The sequence below is a fragment of the Dermochelys coriacea genome, chromosome 7, assembly GCF_009764565.3.
Source record: "Dermochelys coriacea isolate rDerCor1 chromosome 7, rDerCor1.pri.v4, whole genome shotgun sequence".
Taxonomy (NCBI): domain Eukaryota; kingdom Metazoa; phylum Chordata; order Testudines; family Dermochelyidae; genus Dermochelys; species Dermochelys coriacea.
Genome location: NC_050074.1, coordinates 29,280,319 through 29,304,031, shown reverse-complemented (window position 1 = coordinate 29,304,031; position 23,713 = coordinate 29,280,319). Strand labels below are relative to the sequence as shown.

The window sequence follows — 23,713 nt, the reverse complement described above, 5'->3', positions numbered from 1 at the left end:
TATTGCAAAGAAGGCAGATAAAAATGTCTTGAAATCCACACTACTGCACAGATACACACACACACACACACACACACACTTCGACCCAATTTTAGCCCTGGTGTAGAAAGGGGCAATTCCTTTTTGACATCAGTAGGGGCTCACCCAGACTTACATTAAGGCTGAATTCAGCTCTGTGAAATTTTGTCAAGAGAATAATCTAGATTTTTGTCCAATAAGAAAAGTAATTTACTGAAAAGAGTCTGTGATTTTTCACAATTATTTTTTTTCCATATAGCAAAAGAACTGAGGATGCAAAGAAGCCATGTAGTTACATCTAGGCACTCCACCTGGGGGTTACATGTTAGCACATAGGGAGGACACAGAAGCTCAGTGATACATGAAGAACTTCCCACAAATTCACTTTCACAATATAGGAAACAGAATATCCTGAATAAATGCTCCCTCCATATTTTGGACCCCTCAGGAGGCAGAGCCCAGGAAGTGGGGGCTGGGAGCAAAGTTGGATCTAGACTTTCATATCTCCTAAATTTAAGGCTTGATTGGGGGTCTGCCCAGCCTACAGAAAGAGTCAGAGCCGCCATAGGGTTACCCTAATTTACAGAAGCTTTCCATACTCATTTATGGGCTGCTCTGCAGCCCAGAATAGCTTGAGCACAGACAGCTGCCAGCCTGGTCAGATTCTCTTCATCCTACGACATGTCCTTTCAACTGGGGTCACAAAGGAACAGAGCATTTCTCAGGATCCCTCCTGGGCTGGGGAAGTTTTCAGCTATTTTCTATCCCCATTATGCCATTGGAGCAGCATGAGAGGGCCAGAAATCAGACAAGAATGGAAGCTTAAGAGAGACAAGACCTCAGTATGTACATAGGGCTTATTAGGAAAGATTTTATTCAGGAGCCAGAAGATGGTGTTATCCCTTATCTGTGCATTTGCATTCCTATTTCTGACTGCACACACAAGGGAAGGAATAACTACAATAATGGTTAACTGGCCCAACCATCACAATGTTGAAATAAGGCTGGATTGGAAACCGGCAGATTTGGGTTCTATTTCAGTCCTATCTGACCAGGACAAGTCACGCTTCCTGAGCTTTAAGTATCAGAGGGGTAGCCATGTTAGTCTGGATCTGTAAAAGTGGCAAAAAGTCCTGTGGCACCTTATAGACTAACAGACGTATAGGAGCATAAGCTTTCGTGGGTGAATACCCACTTCGTCGGATGCATGTAGTGGAAATTTTCAGAGGCAGGTTTAAATATGCAAGGAAGAATCAGGCTAGGGATAATGAGGTTAGTTCAATCAGGAAGAATGAGTCCCTCTTCTAGCAGTTTGTGCTCTCAACTGCTAGAAGAGGGCCTCATCCTCCCTGATTGAACTAACCTCGTTATCTCTAGCCTGATTCTTGCTTGCATATTTATACCTGCCTCTGAAAATTTCCACTACATGCATCCGACGAAGTGGGTATTCACCCACGAAAGCTTATGTTCCAATACGTCTGTTAGTCTATAAGGTGCCACAGGACTCTTTGCCACTTTTCCTGAGCTTTAGTTTTCCTGTCTATAACAACCCTCACAAACCTCATATGGGTATTGTAAGGCTTAAGCACAGTGACATCTTTAGATAGCTATGTGCTAATATTAGAAATCCTAGGTGGCAATTCTAGAACTGATAGATGTAGGCTGGGATTTTCCAAGGAGCCCAAAGGAAGTTCAGTGCACAAGTTTCTATGGAGATGGGTGTCTAACTCTCTTAGACTTTTTGCAAATGCCAGCTCTAAGTTTCTATTCATTCTCAAAGCTGGACCTTTCTCCTAATGGCTGTCTTGCAGGTCATGGCCATTAGGAGACAAATCCTTCTTGTCATTTCACCTCAACACTAATCTTATAACTTTAATTTTAATCTACGTTAAACTGCACTAGTCATTTAATAGCCTATGCATGTGTTTGACTTCCCAGCACCCTTCTGGTGTCTAGTCTTCCTCATCTTAAGTAATGGCTATCCCCATAGTTTCCAGTAATGTTCAAATGTGGCAAACTTTTTGCTTATTTCCTCTGGTCACTGATGTACAGTTTGAAAAAGAGTGGACTCAGCAGAGTAAGATGTGAACTCTGATCTTGTCTCCATCATTTCAGAGTAGATGAGCAGGTTAACTTTTGGTTGACTTTACAGTTTACTGTAAAAACATTGTGTCAGAACACACTATGCTTTCTATAGGAAGAAAAGTCTTTACAGCCAACTTGTCATCTCAAATTTAATTTTCTAGGTCTATCTTACAAATAGCCTGTCTTTCTTGCATTCCAGATCTTCTGTATTTACAACTTGGTGCAATTTTCAGGGTCTCACTGGAGCATAAACATTATTAAACATTCAAGAAAAACATCTGCTTATGCTTAAAGAAATACTTGTGTGTGTACAATGTGGATGTTAATATAATTATGATTATAGCAGTTTATCTTGCAGGAGACAATGAATTTGGATTTCAGAGTCAAATAGAATTTGATGTAAGGTGTAAAACACTATTGGAAAAGACTTGACAATAGACTAACAGATTTGCAGATCTACGTAACTTGTCTAGATGCTTCATAGATTGTGTGAGAATGCATCCAATGAAGTGAACTGTAGCTCATGAAAGCTTATGCTCAAATAAATTTGTTAGTCTCTAAGGTGCCACAAGTACTCCTTTTCTTTATTTCTATTAAAAAATTAGATTTACAGTTAATCACAACTTAGTTCTTAAATAAATTGACTGGTCAAATCAAGCCTTAGATATAGCACACAAAAATCTATTCCATTATAGGAGCATTCTAGCATCCTTGTATAAGTATATATGTTGATGTTTGCCACTGGCTTTCTGATTGCCTCACAGAACCACTTGTGGGGCCAAAGTAATAAAAAACAATAAATGATCTGGCTGTCTTATAGTATTGTAATACTGGAATGATGGAAATACTGTCAAGGAGGACAGCTCTTGCAATGTTTTGGACCCACAAAGCACTCTGAGACAATATTTTTTTTATTTAAGTTTGCCTTTGTATCTTGGCATGTATTAAAAAAACATATGATGACCTTCTGTATTATACGGGAAATAGTATTTTTTGTGTAATTAAAACCTATGTAGTAAGACTAGGCTTTCTAATTGCTAGAACACCTGCAAACTGAATGTTTATTTGTAATACATTGGTTTACCCACCACTCTTGTGTAATTCTTGTTTGGAGCTCAGGCAGGAGAAATTGTCCATGGAAGCAATAGATGGAGGAAATATTTGAAAAGATGCCAGTTATCACTTCAGTTGGAACACCTGCTTCTGACAATTTAGTGCAAAAAACCTGCATGGGAAAAAACAAGATATTACCAGTTACTTAATATAAATTTAAAACCGGGCATTATGTTATGAACCATATTATTTAAAAGATGACTAATGTGTTTTTGTATAGGGTCACATGTTCTGTATTTTGGAGTGCGTGTTTTTTTGTTTTTTTCTTTGAAGCTACATTGTATGTCACACAGAATAATCTGTTAAACAAGACTCATTCTCATTCAGATGGGGAGGTTAAACCCATTTAGGTTTAAAACTAGTTTAGTCATTTTTTGATGTGAAAACTAATTGAAGAAAAGAAGATTTTTTTTTCTTACCTGTCTTTACTAGGTCCAGGACAAAAGTACTCTATACATGAATGAAAGTGAAAAGCACTCCTTAGATTTTCCTAAAGCCCCTGGAAATAGACCTCTGCTCATCCAAACCCAACCTACCCCAAATTTCCATAGAAATCTTTAGTCCAGGGGGCAGAGTGTAAAGGGCTCTATACAAATAATGACTTCCCTAACTGCATTCATAGCAAGAGGACAGATTTCATTGTTAAGAAATCCAGCACACCTGACTTACCAAAGTGATTCACCATTTTTATTTCTTCTTTCTCCCACATTAATAAATTGCACAATTGCCTGGGTGACAATCATGGTCCAGACCCCCGCAGTGGAAGAAGAGAAGGTTTAAATCCCCAAAATGAGCAGTCAAACCAATTGACTGCATACTGTATTAGTGTAGTATTAAAAAAAAAATCGAGCCTGGTCTTTTATGAAAGCTTGTAGTGTTCAGAAATTGCTGCTCATTACGACACAGGTATGCAGATTGTGGTTAGGAATTTATGTATTTGTGTATATAGGAAACTGTGCTGATAATCTGTGGTGCAGCTTCACCTCCACTTCACAATGGGTTGATGGGCAGTCAGGAAGGGAGGGGCTGCTTCCCCAATCAGATGGGACTCACTCCACGCACCAAGCAATCGTTCAGCCCAGGAAAAAAACATTGAGAAAAAATCAAAGTAAATGGGAACAACTTGAAACTGAAAAGAAAACCCCAGGCTTTGAAAACTAAGAAAGGAGGGAGTTTTCCCCACTTTGAATATCTATAGTGACTGATGGGGAGGGGGGGAGGGAGTGGAAGAGAGACCCACAAAACTGAACCTGCAAGCCATTTTAAATGGAAGGGGGCTAAAGTGAAATCTATTCAGAAACAGAGGGACAGCTTCTAAGTGGGAAGCTGTCTGTGAAATGCTGGATTCCCCCGAGAGATAGGGGATAGCCTGGAAAATTGTTCAAACACAATGGGTAATTTGTATTCAAAAAGGGACTTTATCTAATATAGAAGTTTTACACCTGAATTGGTGCCTTTATGTTTATTTTCTGTGTAACTTGTGTATGTTGGCTTCCCTTACTATTTCATCTTTTTTTTTCATCTGTTTTTTCCACCAAATGCATCCGATGAAGTGAGCTGTAGCTCACGAAAGCTTATGCTCTAATAAATTTGTTAGTCTCTAAGGTGCCACAAGTACTCCTTTTCTTTTTGCGAATACAGACTAACACGGCTGCTACTCTGAAATATTTCATCTTTGAGTCTGTGTTTTTTCTACTAAACAATCCTGTTGTTTATTTTTATCCCAAGCAGGTCTCTGTTGTGCAAACTATGTGGGGGAGGGAGAGGGACTGGTTTCACGCCTTTGGGGGTGACAGATAGGAAGAGAAAAGTCAGAGTTAAGAACTTTTGAAAGATGGGGAGACTCAGAACTGGAAGGACTCCTGAAATCAACCTGCAAGGAATAACTAGGCTGATGGAAGCCAGGATGAGACCTTGGGTAGGCTACTGGCATCAGGGATCTGAGCCATAGCAGCACAGCATTTAAGCACACTAAGGTGACAGAGCTGGAGGTGACAGAAAATCTTACTGATCTGGGTGATCCCCAAAACATCACAGTACTACAGACACTGAAGTCAACTTTTCTAAACAATTCTAACCTCTGACCATTTTAAACACACCAATGAAGTTAAAAACTGCAGTATCATTGTACCAGTTTTACTTTTACCCGCAACATGAAGGAGGTAAATTAAAGACAGGTTTCAGAGTAGCAGCCGTGTTAGTCTGTATTCGCAAAAAGAAAGGAATACTTGTGGCACCTTAGAGACTAACAAATTTATTAGAGCATAAGCTTTCGTGAGCTACAGCTCACTTCATCGGATGCATTTGGTGGAAAAAACAGAGGAGAGATTTATACACACACACAGAGAACATGAAACAATGGGTTTATCATACACACTGTAAGGAGAGTGATCACTTAAGATAAGCCATCACCAGCAGCAGCGGGGGGAAGGAGGAAAACCTTTCATGGTGACAAGCAAGGTAGGCTAATTCCAGCAGTTAACAAGAATATCAGAGGAACAGTGGGGGGTGGGGTGGGGGGGAGAAATACCATGGGGAAATAGTTTTACTTTGTGTAATGACTTATCCATTCCCAGTCTCTATTCAAGCCTAAGTTAATTGTATCCAGTTTGCAAATTAATTCCAATTCAGCAGTCTCTCCTTGGAGTCTGTTTTTGAAGCTTTTTTGTTGAAGTATAGCCACTCTTAGGTCTGTGATCGAGTGACCAGAGAGATTGAAGTGTTCTCCAACTGGTTTTTGAATGTTATAATTCTTGACGTCTGATTTGTGTCCATTCATTCTTTTACGTAGAGACTGTCCAGTTTGGCCAATGTACATGGCAGAGGGGCATTGCTGGCACATGATGGCATATATCACATTGGTAGATGCACAGGTGAACGAGCCTCTGATGGTGTGGCTGATGTGATTAGGCCCTATGATGGTATCCCCTGAATAGATATGTGGACAGAGTTGGCAACGGGCTTTGTTGCAAGGATAGGTTCCTGGGTTAGTGGTTCTGTTGTGTGGTGTGTGGTTGCTGGTGAGTATTTGCTTCAGATTGGGGGGCTGTCTGTAAGCAAGGACTGGTCTGTCTCCCAAGATCTGAGAGAGCGATGGCTCGTCCTTCAGGATAGGTTGTAGATCCTTGATGATGCGTTGGAGGGGTTTTAGTTGGGGGCTGAAGGTGATGGCTAGTGGCGTTCTGTTGTTTTCTTTGTTGGGCCTGTCCTGTAGTAGGTGACTTCTGGGTACTCTTCTGGCTCTGTCAATCTGTTTCTTCACTTCAGCAGGTGGGTACTGTAGTTGTAGGAATGCATGATAGAGATCTTGTAGGTGTTTGTCTCTGTCTGAGGGGTTGGAGCAAATGCGGTTATATCGTAGCGCTTGGCTGTAGACAATGGATCGAGTGGTATGATCTGGATGAAAGCTAGAGGCATGTAGGTAGGAATAGCGGTCAGTAGGTTTCCGATATAGGGTGGTGTTTATGTGACCATCGCTTATTAGCACCGTAGTGTCCAGGAAGTGGATCTCTTGTGTGGAATGGTCCAGGCTGAGGTTGATGGTGGGATGGAAATTGTTGAAATCATGGTGGAATTCCTCAAGAGCTTCTTTTCCATGGGTCCAGATGATGAAGATGTTATCAATGTAGCGCAAGTAGATTAGGGGCATTAGGGAACGAGAGCTGAGGAAGCGTTGTTCTAAGTCAGCCATAAAAATGTTGGCATACTGTGGGGCCATGCGGGTACCCATCGCAGTGCCGCTGATTTGAAGGTATACATTGTCACCAAATGTGAAATAGTTATGGGTCAGGACAAAGTCACAAAGTTCTGCCACCAGGTTAGCCGTGACAGTATCGGGGATACTGTTCCTGACGGCTTGTAGTCCATCTTTGTGTGGAATGTTGGTGTAGAGGGCTTCTACATCCATAGTGGCTAGGATGGTGTTTTTAGGAAGATCACCAATGGACTGTAGTTTCCTCAGGAAATCGGTGGTGTCTCGAAGATAGCTGGGAGTGCTGGTAACGAAGGGCCTGAGGAGGGAGTCTACATAGCCAGACAATCCTGCTGTCAGGGTGCCAATGCCTGAGATGATGGGGCGTCCAGGATTTCCAGGTTTATGGATCTTGGGTAGCAGATAGAATACCCCAGGTCCTGGCTCCAGGGGTGTGTCTGTGCGGATTTGTTCTTGTGCTTTTTCAGGGAGTTTCTTGAGCAAATGCTGTAGTTTCTTTTGGTAACTCTCAGTGGGATCAGAGGGTAATGGCTTGTAGAAAGTGGTGTTGGAGAGCTGCCTAGTAGCCTCTTGTTCATACTCTGACCTATTCATGATGACGACAGCACCTCCTTTGTCAGCCTTTTTGATTATGATGTCAGAGTTGTTTCTGAGGCTGTGGATGGCACTGTGTTCTGCATGGCTGAGGTTATGGGGTAAGCGATGCTGCTTTTCCACAATTTCAGCTCGTGCACGTCGGCGGAAGCAGTCTATGTAGAAATCCAGGCTGCTGTTTCGACCTTCAGGAGGAGTCCACCTAGAATCCTTCTTTTTGTAGTGTTGGCAGGAAGGTCTCTGTGGGTTAATATGTTGGTCAGAGGTGTGTTGGAAATATTCCTTGAGTCTGAGACGTCGAAAATAGGATTCTAGGTCACCACAGAACTGTATCATGTTCGTGGGGGTGGAGGGGCAAAAGGAGAGGCCCCGAGATAGGACAGATTCTTCCGCTGGGCTAAGAGTATAGTTGGATAGATTAACAATATTGCTGGGTGGGTTACGGGAACCATTGTTGTGGCCCCTTGTGGCATATAGTACAAAGCATTTTACTGTGCCCATAATTTCTTTTCAGTAACTGTTCAGTAACTGCTTCCTCTTTGTGGTCCCTACAGTGCTGGTAGTTGAGTTAATTCTTTCCTGCTCCTTACGGCCTGTTTTAATGGTACTCAGCACAGATCACGGGATTTTTTTAAAAAAATTAGGAGGTAGCTGTTTAGAGCCCTTCTCCGCCACCACTGTCTTCTAACAACATCTACTGTCTTGTCTCTAAAAGAAAAGGAGTACTTGTGGCACCTTAGAGACTAACAAATTTATTAGAGCATAAGCTTTCGTGAGCTACAGCTCACTTCATCAGATGCATTTGGTGGAAAAAACAGAGGAGAGATTTATATACACATACAGAGAACATGAAACAATGGGTTTATCATACACACTGTAAGGAGAGTGATCATTTAAGATAAGCCATCACCAGCAGCAGGGGGGGGAAAGGAGGAAAACCTTTCATGGTGACAAGCAAGGTAGGCTAATTCCAGCAGTTAACAAGAATATCAGAGGAACAGTGGGGGGTGGGGTGGGGGGGAGAAATACCATGGGGAAATAGTTTTACTTTGTGTAATGACTCATCCATTCCCAGTCTCTATTCAAGCCTAAATTAATTGTATCCAGTTTGCAAATTAATTCCAATTCAGCAGTCTCTCGTTGGAGTCTGTTTTTGAAGCTTTTTTGTTGAAGGATAGCCACTCTGAGCTGTAGCTCACGAAAGCTTATGCTCTTATAAATTTGTTAGTCTCTAAGGTGCCACAAGTACTCCTTTTCTTTTTGCGAATACAGACTAACACGGCTGCTACTCTGAAACTCTTAGGTCTGTAATCGAGTGACCAGAGAGATTGAAGTGTTCTCCAACTGGTTTTTGAATGTTATAATTCTTGACGTCTGATTTGTGTCCATTCATTCTTTTACGTAGAGACTATCCAGTTTGGCCAATGTACATGGCAGAGGGGCATTGCTGGCACATGATGGCATATATCACATTGGTAGATGCGCAGGTGAATGAGCCTCTGATAGTGTGGCTGATGTGATTAGGCCCTATGATGGTCTTGTCTCTAGTAAGCGAACTCCTCCTTCCACCAGAAAAAACAGTTTTGGCTTTTGCAACCAGCTTCTCTACCATGTGCACTTAACATACTTTGTGCACAGTCACTCTAATGGGGACCAAAGCATGCGCAATACCTGTAGGCTGAGTTGTAAATGGTACAAGAGCTGTCCATTTGGAGCCTGAGCTGGAAATGCCAGCCATTGTAGGAATACTGGAAGCCAGAGAAAAAGGAAGTAGAAATAGGACTGTGGGCTGGAGGATGGAGAGGAAGAAATGTCTTGCAGTGAGTAACCTATTAAGAAATGGCAAGATCATGATTGCATTTTAGTAACACTTTCTATGACTCATGCATGATTTTAAGGGGAAATTACCAAGCCAACTCTCAACCCTACCTATAATATTTACCTAAATTTTACTTGTCCTTACTAATAATCTGATGTCACAGAAAAAGTCTTAAACTATGTACAAAGTAATCACAACATCCACATTTATCTGAAGAAATCTGTTTTGTGTATTGAAAATGAAGCACAACTTGATCCAAGCAGAATTACCTGGTCCAGTAGATGCAGTCTTTTAACATAAGCCTCTTCTGTATGAAGCAGTTCACTGGCAATGTTGAACAGCTTTTGCGGCTCTGTACACTGAAAAAATATTACAAATGAAGTTATCCAAGAATTAATATAAACCCTCTTTTCATCCAACATTCTATTTCCCAAGACTCACTAGTATTAAGTCATCCCATGGGAGAAACTGCCCCAGCATTTCTAATCAAAGGATCTCTTTGCTGCTAGTGCATTTTCAAAGTTATTGTCTAAAACCTAATTAACATGTGATGGCTGGCTGTGATAGCACTTCCGTTCTCTTTATTTTTCTACAAATGATAGAATATCCCAAACCAAAAAAACCTTTAAATTCGGTTTTCAGGCCTTTACAAATATTAGCACACTAATCTGGTGACTAACATACTAGACACCACTTTACCTGATATCCATTTTTAAATTCATGAGCTACAACTACAAACCAGAGTACACTACAGTATATTTCTAATGCATGGTGTAGTTTTAAATGCATAAGTATGCAGCTTCCACTACCTCCCTTTAGAGGTTCTTGCACTTACTATTAGGAAGTTTTCTCTGATATTCAAGCTAAATTCACCTTGTCTTATTTTCATCCCGTTATTCCTAGTGCTATTCCTTCTACCAAACTATTTCTCCCCAGTCCTGGTTTTTACATAATTCAATCATTTGACATTGACTATAAGGTCCCCACTTCAGTCTTAGTTTAGCCTTAGACTGTATATAAATTCAGTCCTTTTAATTCTTAAAATTCATTGAGTCAGCATGTTGCAGACTGAAATACATTTATCCTCTTGACAAATTCTTTAATATCCATCAAAAAATTGTAGTATCCAAGATTTTACATGCAAACTGTGTGCTTATGATCAAACAATATCTCCTCTCTCTCTAGTGGTCCCATTAGAAAATATACAGGTTTTTAAATTAGCAGATGATTACCATGTAAAGATAGGAAAACTTGAGAAGTTTCTATACTAGCATCAGTATTTAGTATTAAAATGATAACACTTTTAATAATCTGGAAAAATGGATGAGCAGAAAGAGGGCAAAATATGCACATATAAATTATTTAGGTTAGTCAAGGCTAGAAGACTGAGAAACTCCAGAGACCTCAATGATTGGGCAATGGCACAGAGATGAGAAATTCAAGGGAATCTAACATATTTTGAAGGAATAATCTGAACTACTTACACAGAGTGCTGGATTCTAAGTTAATTGCACCCGCTGAAGGGAAAAACATGGATTTCACTGTCGGCAGCTCAATGAAAACAACGGCTCAATGTGTAGTGGTGATCAAAAAAGCAAAATAATGGGGTGATTACAAGAGAGAGAGAAAATAATACTGAAAATATTAGAATGTCATTAATATAAATGGATGGTATAGCCTTAAAGGAAATACTTCATCCACTTCTGATCATCCAATCCCCAAAACACATGAAAAACAGAAGGGACCAAAGACAAGTAACCAAAATAATTAAAAGCATGAAAAGATTTCCGTTAGAGAAGGTTTTGAAAAGACTGGATTGTTGAGAGAGGAGATAAATAACAGGGGACATGATGGGGTACTTTTTGCATAGAGAAAGTAAATCAAGTGTTCCTAGTAATTCCTGTTTATAATCAAAACCAGGGAACATTCAGTGAAACTTAAAGCCAATAAATTTAAATTAGTAAAAGGAAAACACTTAAATTTATCCTGTGGACCTCAGTGTCGCAAAATAGAATTGAGATCAAGAACTTGGCAGAATTCAGAAATTAGACATTTATATGGATAAATGAGAACTCTACAGTTACATTAGCTAGGATAAAACATGCATGATTCAGAACTTAAGTCAACCACTAACTGACAGAGAATAGGAATCCATTTCCCTGATTGTTCTGTAAAGATGTTTCTTTCATCTTACTCTGATGCAATTCCTCAGTTCCTTTGTACTGTGTATTGCAGCTTGCTGTGGGCAATGGGATAATTTATGATATAGCTGTCCTGTGAAATAAGCTCTTATTCCAACCCTCCAATATTAAAATCATAGCGTATAAAGTAAACTGAAATAACATATCATTTTAAATGTATTGCATTGTGTACCTGACTCTACACAGAATAAGTACTGATCTTTGTGCCTACTATTTATAGTAAATGATGGGACACCACTGCTTTCATAACCTTTGAACTTGCAAAGGGGAAATAAAAAAAACATATTATTTTATACCAAGATATCTCTTTGGTCGTTCAAGTTGTTAGGAATGGATGGCTCTCTTCATGGGGAGAAAGTTAGTTACTTGCCAATTTTGCTGAAAATGGAGGAGTTTCTAAGTGAAAGGCATGAAGTTCAACCTGCTTTAACTTGACCACCATGCCAGCCACTAAAGCTATCTTTTCAGTTGTTTGAATTCAGAACTTGAAAAGAATTAATTTTAACCAAATACATTATTTCTCAAAAGTAAAGCTTTATATAGCACACAGTTACTTTTAACGTCCTGGGCCTCACCGTCTGTATCTCAGTTTACATTTCCAAAAAACATGTTGACATCTGTCTAAATACCAAACAATGGCTAAAGACAATTTTAGCTCAAGCTGGACCTAATGCTTTAAAGTGATATTACGCTACAGCAGCAACTGCTGGTGGTGGCAGAGATATGGGCATTTAAGTGGCTGTATTTTTCAATCATTTCCCTGTATAGTCACCTTGAACGTTTTACATGAATGCTTGGTTGGTAATTTTCTCACTGGCATAACCTTTAACAAAGTGAATTAATTGTTATAGTCAGTCCTACTCTTGCAGCCTTCTGTAGTTTGAATAATTAAGGGTCTGATTCTACCAAGATTGAGCCATACTTAACTCTGCGATTAGTATTCTTGGAGTAAAGTACTGATCAACATGAGTAAGATTACAGAATCTGGCCTTAAAGATACTAAGGCAAAAAAAAGCATGAAACTTCCAGGCTCTACATTTTATAAAGGTAAAATTAACACAAAGCAAACTGCCATATAGATGAAGACATTATAGGCTAACTCTTGCTCAGTTTACTCATGTATGTAAATAATCCAACTGAAGTCAGTAAGTCTCTTTGCTTGAGTAAAGCAAGCAGGTTTTAACCCAATATGAGTTAGACAACAAATGTTGGTGAAAAAGAGTGAGCCAGAAAACACATGCTTGGGAGGCAGCATGTGTAATGGTTAGAACACAGACCTGTGGATCAGGAAACCCAGGTTGTCTTCCAAACCATACCACTGATTTGCTATACACTGTGGCAGAGCTCTTTCTCCACTTCGGTGGGTTCCATGCTTCCTCTTCGCGGCGGGCTGGGGGATTCCTCTCTCCCTGGGAATTTCCCCACACCCCCTGGTTTACTGTCCCCACATTGTCTGGGCAGGCCAGGTGCCCAGTTCAGTCTCTCCCCTCTGGCAGTCTCTTCTCCCCAAACCTCTGGGGCCTGGAAGGGCTGTATGCCCTGTTGGGCAGGGTTTCCCCTGCTCTTCACCTCTGTACCTGTGAGGTCTTTCCCCAGCGTTTGTCAGTGTCTGCACTGTCCGGCTCTCCAGCAGCACGCCTGCTCCCCACAACTCCTATTGTGATGACCTATCTGACTGGAGGGGAGGCTTTTAATAGGTTCTGGCAGGCTCTTGACTGGCCCCAGCTATCCTAATTAACCTGGAGTAACCCCTGTTCAATTACCAGGGGAAAAGGGACCTCCTTATCCTGGGGCTGATATACCTGCCTTCTATTGGCTAGATTGGCGCATGGGGCTCTCCACCCTTTGGACCCCCCAGTGCGTACTTCAGGAGGTTGAGGCCGCCTTACTACCCGCTTCTCGGGTCAACCTCGAGGGCGTCCTGCGAGAGGACACTCCCCGCCCACTCCTCACCCCAGGCCTTCTGGACCTTTCCAATGGGCCCCTGCCCCGTGAGCCCTCCCGACCCCATCCTCCTCTTACCCCAAGCCAGCTGTGTGCTCTGCAGCTGGTTTGTTTCCAAACCACATCGCGAGAACAGCTGTACACATTCGTGCTCCACACGCTTCATTTCCCCACCCTCACGTCCCGCCTGGACACCAAGTAGTGGGACCTATTACCAGCTGTAGAGGGGAGGGAACCCCGGTGGGCCAGCTTGTATTCTACCCTAGTTTTGCAGCCCGCCGGGGATATCAGCTGGCGGCTCAACCATGGAGTTGTGAGCACAGTCGTGTACCTGGCACGGTTCACTCCCATCCCTGAAGCCTGTCCTTTCTGTGGCATGAGGGAAACGTGTATCTTCAGTGCACCAGGTTGCAGCCCCTCTTCCGGCTCCTCCAGAACCTCTTATTGAGGTTCTGGCTGCATTTTTCCCCGCACCTGTTTGTTTATGCACACCCCATCCGTGGCCCCACAAAGTCAAGGGACCTCCTCGTCAACCTCCTCCTAGCTACGGCCAAGGTGGCCATTTATAACACCAGGGAAAGGAGGTTGGCTGAAAGGAGGCTCTGTGACTGTGGAGCCTGTTTTCATTCCTTTATCCACTCACACATCCGGGCAGAGTTCCTCAGGGCCATGTCCGCTGGCTTCTTGGATACTTTTGAGGAGTAGTGGATGTTCTCCGGGGTTCTCTGCTCGGTGTCCCAGGTTCTCTGCTTCAGGTTCCCTAGTCTTCACACTTTGAACCTTACGCCTGTTCTTGTTCTGTCCTCTATTGTCCCCCAAACTTGGTTGAGTTCTGGGCTCAGTAGCTTGTCCCCCAACTGGGAGAGGGGCTTTTAGCTGTGGGTGGGCTTGTACCTACCCACTTCCAAGCACCCAATAGGATCACTCTCCTATAGCCGTCTGGCCTGACCCCATCACATCACTCATGGGCAAGTCACTTAATCTCTCATTGCCTACCTATAAAAAAAAGTGATGTTTGCCCATTTCTGGAAAGTGCTTTGAGATCTTCTGGATGAAAAGAGCTGTGTAAGTGCCACTATTGATCTGTGGATAGAAACCACTAGCTGATTATAATGTTGTCATCCAGCCATTGAGTTCAGCATTATGTCAAAAGGATTAAGGCTCCAAGGCTTTACCAAGCATAAACTCAGCACTGAAACATAAACTTTTACTCTTGGGAGTAATGGCCAGAGAGATTATTTTATTTATTTAGCATAAATGACTAAAGATACTTGTAAACTTAAACTCCAGACTATGTATAAATAAATTCTTGATATTATACAATGGGCACCAGTGAAGCTAGCTTTACTAATAAGCACATATTATACAGATAACACGAGTGTAATTTTCAGAAAGTTGTAAAATATGTTCCTTTACTGCGTATACACATGTGTTATAAATACACTCAACTTCTGTTCTTCTTTTTCTGCACTGCACTTCCTCAGAGCTCAGTCACATGCCCTGCTATGTACCCACTCAGGAGACTGAAGAGCTCCCTGGTTCCCCAGGATAAGCTATCCACATTGCTCACCCCCACACATTAAGAAGAGCAGCCACTGCTGGGACTGCTACTCCTTCTGCAGAAGTGGGTGGAGAGGGGGAAACATGAGAGGGTTAGTGGGCATAGCCAAGGCCCTGCAAAACACCGCCTCCCCTCCAATGCAAGAGACAGTGCAGCTGAGCCAGAGCCAAAAGGGAAGTAAGCTGTACCAACAAATGGGAGAGTGCAGATTGCTTCTGCCCTAGACCAAGAGGGAAGCAGGGTAGTGGTGAGTAATTCTTTCCTGCTGGAATGGAGCCAAGAGAGGCTAGGCTAGAGAGGCCCACTCCAGGTTAAATCCAGGAGCTAGGGAATGCTGGCCAATCAGCACCTCTCCCTCCCAGCTGGCCAATGGGTCTCAGACACTTGGGGCCGGGGGGGCAGGGGAGAGCTACTTTGTGTCCTTCATCAAGTGTCCCCTTCCTCACTGCTGGGACTATCCCCCTTCACAGACAACCCCATCAAGCTCCCCCACCCATAGAGGCAAATGGGGGGCATTTTGCCTCATATGCATATTGTGTAGAAGTGGGAGGGGACACAAGAAGAGTTGGGTCAGATGAACAATCACCCATAATTCCACATGGGTTCTCTCCCATAGAAAGCACACACACTTGCGGAGGAGCTCCTTAGAGCAGTGATTATGTTAAGAACATACATCACAGCGAAATAACAGGTCAAATCCAAGCCCTGACTTTAAATCTGGGGAAAATTACTGTTCAAGTGACACATGGTACTAACTCCTCATAGACTATGCAGAGCTGCAGGTTAAGTCAACAGGAATATGCAGCTAGTATCTCCAATTTATTATAAAATGGGTGTGTCTTGAATCTTGCCAATCAGACAGACTAGCAACGTATACTTATGTGAAAAGTAATCCAAAGTCAAATATAATTAAGCTCTTTTTAAAATCACAAAAGTTTCCGGCAAATGATTGTTACGGAAAAAATTCCTACTAAAAAAAAAAAACATGGAAAACAGTAGTGAAAGGTAATCTATTTCCTAGGCTATTAAATCCACTTCCTTATAGCCTGGATGCCTCACTATCCCAGGGGTTGCCAATAAGTTGATTGTGATTAGATAGCAAATCCATTGTTTCTTAACCACCATTAAGACAAAAAGACTGACAAAGCAGCTGCGCACTTTAGGGAAAACTAGGTGGATATATCTGTGGCTTTTAAATGTCACTGATTTAGGAAACAAAGAGGCAACACTCCATTGCACATAAGCCACTACAGAAATAAATTAAGAAACGTGTTTCAACCTTTAGAATGGTGTGACTTTAAAGGTTCAATCAGGAAGCAAACATAATGATTTCACATCCTCTTTAAGGCAAAGAAAGTTATTTTGAATACACAGAGATAATCTGACCAATAGTTTGACCCAGAAATCCAGGTCAAGTTTCCCAACAGATAAATTATGCCACAAAATTGGAACTGAAACTCCACTTATAGTTCTTCAACCTTGAGACAGACTGAACTTTCAATTAACTATACAGACAACAAATATGCAGAGTTCTATTCAGATACTTGTCACAGTCAGCAGCAGAATACTGGACTTGATGGAGTAACAAGATCCAATATGGCCAAATCCCGTGAATAAACCCATCTTGGTCAGCCCATAATCCAGGATGATATAGGAGCCAAACCACACACATAGTTACAGCCTATACTTCTGCATCTCTCCTCACCAAGAGGTATTATTGGCCCTAGGTGGTAGTGGGAATAGAAAATAGCAAGAGAACTGGAAGATCTTTCTTTGAGATTGAGGCGTGGGTTTTTTGGCCTCTTTGTAAGAAATAATCTATTGTATAGATACATAGTCACAGCAGGACCTATATCTTGTTTCTAATTTTCAATGGAATAAATAGATCAATCTCCGATTACATTATAGACCTAATTACGATTTATGAACTACCAAGACAGTTGTGCTCCCCAGAGAAATTCAGATGACTCCAGAGCCTGAGCATCTTTAGGAAACATTGCAAAACCTTCCTACTTTATGACGGCTTGCCACCACTATAATGACAAAGTGGGTGAGGTAATATATTTTATTAGACCAACTTCTGTTAGTGAAGGAGACAAGCTTGTGTCTCATATTCTGGGAACAACACTGCAAATACCATAGAAATAACACAACATCGATGCCCCTTTCTATCCAAAGACACCCTCCAACAAAATTGAAAAACAAATCAATGAAAAAACAAAAAACTGCAAATCCCTACACCAAACAGAGTTTTCAGCCACAAAAGGAGATAAGCCAGAGATTCCATGAAGTCCCCTATAGGCTTTGCTATTGCTATCATTGTTATGTGAAAGGCACTCAAACAGTACAGTGATGGACAACGAGGGAGGGGGTCTGCTGAGGAGTTTCTCTACTCATTTTTCCTTTTACTGCAAACATTTAAATAAAAAGACATGAAAAAAGTGTTCTCACTTTCAAAAGTTTTACTCAGTCCATGCGAAGCCGTAGTTCCACCAAAAACCCTGACATTAATAGTCTACAGAACATGATAGTGGCTCTAATCCCACTTTCATTTCATTCATTCTCTTGTAAGTATATCAAGGCTAACATGTCTCGGTTTCTGTGCTGATAACGTTTTCTGAGACATTATCAAAACTGATAAGCTCCCCTTGTCCATTTTCATTTTGACAAAAGACAGGTAAAAATCCCAATTACTTTAAAAATATATTCCAATAATTGTGTGCTGATAGTGAGATGTGTTAGATTCCAAAGAGAAGCTACATGACATAGGATATCTAAAGCTAGTCTAAAGAGAACAATACAAGCTTCACAGTAGGGAATAGTACTTCACCAGCAAAGGTTTATTGATTCAAAAAGTTGTTGTTGTTTTTGGTGGGTGTGTGTTTGTGTGTGTGAAAAATACAGTGTGGGGGGGGAAAATCAGCGATTATTCATGATGTCCACTTAAATTGGTGAACTGGGAATCATCAAATCATTATTAAACCAAACTGCAGCTGTAATTACTATGTACCCAGTTCTGACTACAAGATACAAAGCTTTCCAGAGACATGGATGTTACTACAGTTACTAGTTACTCCTGTTGAGTGGCTGCAACGACTGGGGCACTTGTATGGGTCCGAGTGTGTGTGTAGAGAAAAAGCAAGAAGAAACAGGTCCAACCCCAGGCATGGTATTTTTCTAAAAAGGCCTTTTCAGACAGAGAGGATGCACTCTCTCTGCCCCCAATCTCAAGAGCTGATGGTGATTGATGTTTCCTCATTCCCTTATAACTGTGCAGGAGCTTTTTAATTTCAAGAGAAACCTCCCTTCCACACAATAACTGGTTTTGGGGAGAGTGAAATAAACTTTCAGCCTGATTGGGCCCTACCTTTCTCCAGCTGACAGCTCCAGAATGAGCAGTAATGGAACAGTCAGTCGGGACAGGGCAGCCTAAGAAACCTTCCCAACTCTCCTCCCCATAAGGCTGTCAGATAAGGCAATGAGTATGCTCTGGGCTTTCCCCAGTTCATTCCATAGCACTGAACCATAACAGTCAAAGTGAGCAGAATCAAGGAGGCGGAAGGGAGGACAACGTGGCAATATAATATTGAAATCCTGGCGATAGGGATAATTCCTTCCCCTCAAGTGTTTCTCATTTAAATTGCAAAGTTAAGTCTCTATTTACAGATTCCCTAACCTACTCAAAGCACCAAGCAAAGTAACAATTAGCTTTACTTCAAACACATGGTTTATGTTATTTAAAACTCACAACTAAAACTTTACATATATATTTAATTACATAAATGATCTCAGAGGAACAAGGCATATTATTATAAATGCTGCACCCTGGAACTCAAATATCTTATAAAATGTTGGTGTGTCAGTAAAGCACATCTTTGAAATGAACCAAATCCATCCCACTGCATTTACACAATGGATAAATCTGGTTTGAGCCTGCATTCCTTACAAAACCAAATCTTCCTGGGAGTCCAGTTTGACTTGGACTCTAGACTGGGTCCATTATTAGCTCTGTAACATTTTACATCTGGTTTCAGAGTAGCAGCCGTGTAAGTCTGTATTCGCAAAAAGAAAAGGAGTACTTGTGGCACCTTAGAGACTAACAAATTTATTAGAGCATAAGCTTTCGTGAGCTACAGCTCACTTCAGCCTTCGGTCCACAATAGAAACAGTAAATGCATAGATCTCCCTTTTCTGTTTGGCAACCTGAGATTCAACTAGCTGAATTTAGTGTTCAAAGAAATGTTAAATTGAAAAACAAAATGTGTTTTGGTGACTGCAGGGTTAGTGAGAAAAGTGCCTTATTCACATCTCCTGGTGTTGTGGGGATTTTGCAAAAGTGACACACATCCACTGGGAGACGGACTGAACAATCATGACAGTTCAAAAAGACCACTGAACAGCACTCAGATTGTAACACCTTTCGGTTACTACCAATTTGATTTGAACCAGTGGACTGCAGGGGAAGGCTTCAATCCCTGAGCCATCCAAGCCCTTCTACAATCTGATTCTGTCACATTTTTAGTTCTGGTGTTGGAATTAAGTGATAGAGCTATGAAGGTTTATCACAGGAGACCAAAGAAATACAATATTTCCAAAATTGAGTCTTAGTAAAGGATCACCTACGTGAAAACCAAAAATTATTGGAGCACAGCTTCTCAAGCCTCCATACCCTGATTCCTGCACGACTCCATTTTTACCTCCCTGCAAATGTTTAAGTTCACAGCACCTTCGCCAGACCATAGCATGTTCACAGTAGCTCTGGACCTGATATAGACTTTATAAAGTCTTCATTGTCCAGTGCAGATGGTATAACATCTGTATCAGGTTCATGGTTCTCAGTATCTGCAGTTTTTGTGAACTACAAAAAATGCACAGGGAAGCAAATCCAAGTATATCTCCTCTGCCGCTCTACCCTCATTGACCGATGGTGTCGTTCTGTCAAAAGAGCAATGAGGTTTTTCCAAGTAGCTGTAGTTTATCAAACCCAGATTAGTTATTGCTCAGGGTTCCACTGCCAGAGAAGTGATTCTTTTATCTCAGTATTTGTTCTGAAATTGGAGCATTGCCATGCTGCGTATTGTAAACTATTTCAATTATGCTGGAAAGTTTTGTTTGACAGTAGAATGGACTGTGTATTCATTCATCTCGCTATTTGGAAAATGTAAACAACCTTCACTTTGAGAAGCAGCATTTGCCAGAATAAACTTTCAAGTTTTGCCTTAATGTCAGCTCTTTCTCTGAAGTTAATGGTCTCAGTGACACCAAAATCAATGTTTTTGTCCTTTTTTCTGACTTGGCTTATACTAGTAACTGATAGTGCTACAGGAAGAACACTGTGTTTGATGCATGTGGATTTACAAATATTATTAACAAGTTCTGAGCCCATCACCACAAGATTCACTTGGGTTGCTACATTTCCATTTGCAAGTGGAGGGTTGTAAATGTTCCTGGATCCAGGGATTTGATTCTCCTCTCATTCACACTGGTATTACAGCTTTGTCTTCAAGTAAATTGCTCCCAATTTACACTAGGGTACTTTGGAGGAGAATCAGGCCTTATATTCTTGCTACATAACTGTGACTTTATAATAAGGTCTACACCATGGGCCAGTCCTGCTCATATGAGATGGTGTAAGTTGGTCAAGGAAATAGGCACAATAGCATTTTATCTTTTGCTGGAAAAATTTCCAACCAATTCTACTACTAAGTTTGGTAAATACTAGGGCTGCCAATTAATCGCAGTTAACTCACACGATTAACTCAAAAAAATTAATTGTGATTTAAAAAATTAATCATGATTAATCTCAGTTTTAATCGCACTGTTAAATAATAGAATACCAATTGAAATTTATTAAATATTTTGGATGTTTTTCTACATTTTCAAATATATTGATTTCAATTACAACACAGAATACAAAGTATACAGTGCTCACTTGATATTATTTTTATTACAAATATTTGCACTGTAAAAATGATAAAAGAAATAGTATTTTTCAATTCACCTCATACAAGTATCTCTTTATCTCTTTATCGTGAAAGCACAACTTACAAACGTAAATACTTTGCAATACCATCTACAAAAGTGCCATGCAAACGCCTGTTCTCACTTTCAGGTGACATTGTGAACTAGAAGTGGGCAGAATTATCTCCTACAAATATAAACAAACTTGTTTGTCTGGCAATTGGCTGAACAAAAAGTAAGTCTGAGTGGAATAGTAGGCTCTAAAGTTTTACATTGTTTTATTTTTGAATGCAGCTATTTTTTGTACATAATTCTACATTTGTAAGTGCAACTTTCACATCACGATAAAGAGATTCCACTACAGTCCTTTTATTAAGTGAATTGAAAACTACTATTTCTTGTATTTTTACAGTGCAAATATTTATAATAAAAATAAAGTGAGCACTGTACACTTTGTATTCTGTGTTGTAATTGAAATCAATATACTTGAAAATGTGGAAAACATCCACAAATATTTATATAAATGGTATTCTATTCTTGTTCAGCAGCACGATTAATTGCCACTAATTTTTTTATTGCGCAATTAATCACCATTAATTTTTTTAAGCACTTGACAGCCCAAGTAAATACAGTTAATTACATATCCCTTTAATATAAAATTACAGACCGTTGTGTACATTGCTGCAGCTGTGAGCTACAGTACTCTGTATGCCAGGATGTTGTCTTTTAGTTGCAAAGAATTGCTTGAACAGTGATCCAGTATTGCTCCTTGCTTGTCATAAGTTACGTAATACTGCTCTAGGACTGGACCCTTTGCACACTGTATTCAGATGTATTACTGCCTTGAAACAAGGTAATTTACAGAGACCCCAGCCTTAATAAGAAACGTTTCCACCCACAATATATAAAAGAGAAAGAGGCATAAGCGCCTTTATAAAAAATACAACAAAGGCTTCAAATGGTGTGCAAGTACTTCCATAGCTATAATTTCAAATATGAATATGTGAGGCCCCGATCCTTCCAGGAGCTCCACACTGGTAGACAACTGCACTCAGGGATCCAACAGCTGAAGCTAGACAAATTCAAACTGGAACTAAGGTGCACTTTTTTAGCTTTGAGTGCAATTTGAGCATAATTGGAACAACTTATCAAAAGATGTGTTGGATTTTCCATCACTTGAAGTCAAGTGATAATCAAGACTGAAGGTCTTTCTAAAAGAGATACTCTAACTCTGTGTATAACCTGTGGTATACACAGCAACAGACAACATGATCATAATGGTCCTTCTTGCTTTAAAATCCATGAATGTGGATGCAATGGTCTCTCCCCAGCACAAGGCCAGTTGCAGAATCAGGGCTTACGGTTTGAAAGCGATGAACAAATAAGTATCTTACCTTGTTTACATCTAAATCTTCTAACTTTGGCACTTCTGCTGTCTCTTGTTCCTCGCTACTTCCCTCATCTAGGTCACTGTCTTCATCCTGGGTTGAGTCTCTCTTCTGCTCTACAGGTGAAGACTTGCTACCCTTGCTGTCAGTTTCCATCTCTGTTGGATTCCCAGAGGCAGTAGACTTCTTCTGGTCTGTGCCTTCTTCGTTTGGGAAAGTCTCTCCTGCCACACTACAAGAAGGGCTGTCAATTCCACTGTCTCTGTTGGGAATTTTACCGTTACTATTCAGCTCTGAGGTTGAGTCCTTACTCTCCAGCTCTCCAGAGGGCTCTTTGCTCACATTTACAGCAGTACAGGCCTCAGAGCTTTTGTTTTCCCCGATGCTTAGCTCTTTAATTTTCATTTTGTCTGCATTGGACAGTTCTGCACTGCACAGGACGTCTGGCTCATTTTCATCGGGCTCACTTTTTTCGTTTGTAGAACTGCCACAGGAAGCTACCATTTCACAGTCACTTGAGCTTGGCTGTTTGGAAGAGTCCAATCCAGGTTCCATCTTAAAAGTTAAATTTAATTGGCTTCTTTGAAGAACATGGGTAGGTTGCCTACAAATGAAGAGGAAGCACCTTGGTCATTTGAATTGGAGGCTGAGATTTTCAAAGGTATTTAAGGGAGTTAGGAGCCCAATTTCCATTCAGTTGCAATGGCAGCAGGGCCCTAACTCCCTTAAGAACCTTTGAAAATTCCAGTCAGAATGACTGAAACAAATATTCATTCAAAAGTTGCACACAAAGCCATGCCACTTGCTACCCCTTTAAAATTCTTCCTGTCCTGCAGAGAGGAAGTGTCTTTTCCCCCCCATTAAAGACAGGAACTCATTGTTTTTCAATGTAATTATCCCTTAAGGGCAGGGGATCTCCTACAAGAGAGATGAAATTTTAAAGGGACAGCAGTGTACTATTTTCCTATATCAAAGCATAACTTTCAAAATTCATGTGATCTATCATAACTAGTTGAAAGAACTTTTTTTTTAAACTCCACACCCTGTCCTGCAGGCTTGGCCTTCAATGGGAATTTCCTGTGAATAGGGTTTGCAAGATCAGCCAATTTTACAGTAAAACTGACCAACCAAATTCAGTAAATGTAGTTTCTGTAGAAATTAGCCTGATCTATAATATGCTGTGATCTGTTTTCCTTCCCCATAAACGGTAAACAGTTTGCCTGACATTTATTGAATGTTATAAAACTTTTAATCAATAAAACAAAACCCTCACAATAATCAAGATCTTGTAATAGCTAAACAATTCCAACCCAAACT

At 40.8% G+C, this 23,713-nt stretch overlaps 1 protein-coding gene and 1 long non-coding RNA gene across 5 annotated transcripts in view; one reads left to right on the top strand and one right to left on the bottom strand.

Moving 5' to 3' along the window:
- The window catches only part of FGD3 (FYVE, RhoGEF and PH domain containing 3), a 176,764-nt gene that overhangs the window by 54,201 nt on the left and 98,850 nt on the right, over nt 1–23,713 (bottom strand). For all 4 annotated transcript variants that reach the window (XM_038410836.2, XM_038410837.2, XM_043518271.1 and 1 more), the window contains 3 exons: nt 22,403–23,000; nt 9,611–9,700; nt 3,192–3,328 (listed from right to left, as the gene is read on the bottom strand). In XM_038410836.2, coding sequence (XP_038266764.1) covers nt 3,192–3,328; nt 9,611–9,700; nt 22,403–23,000 — 825 coding nt within the window. The remainder of the gene's footprint in view (nt 1–3,191; nt 3,329–9,610; nt 9,701–22,402; nt 23,001–23,713) is intronic.
- LOC122460930 lies at nt 1,148–15,334 on the top strand. Its single transcript, XR_006282560.1, has 4 exons — nt 1,148–1,332; nt 7,786–7,791; nt 8,518–8,522; nt 15,324–15,334. It is a non-coding gene; the product is annotated as an uncharacterized LOC122460930 (long non-coding RNA).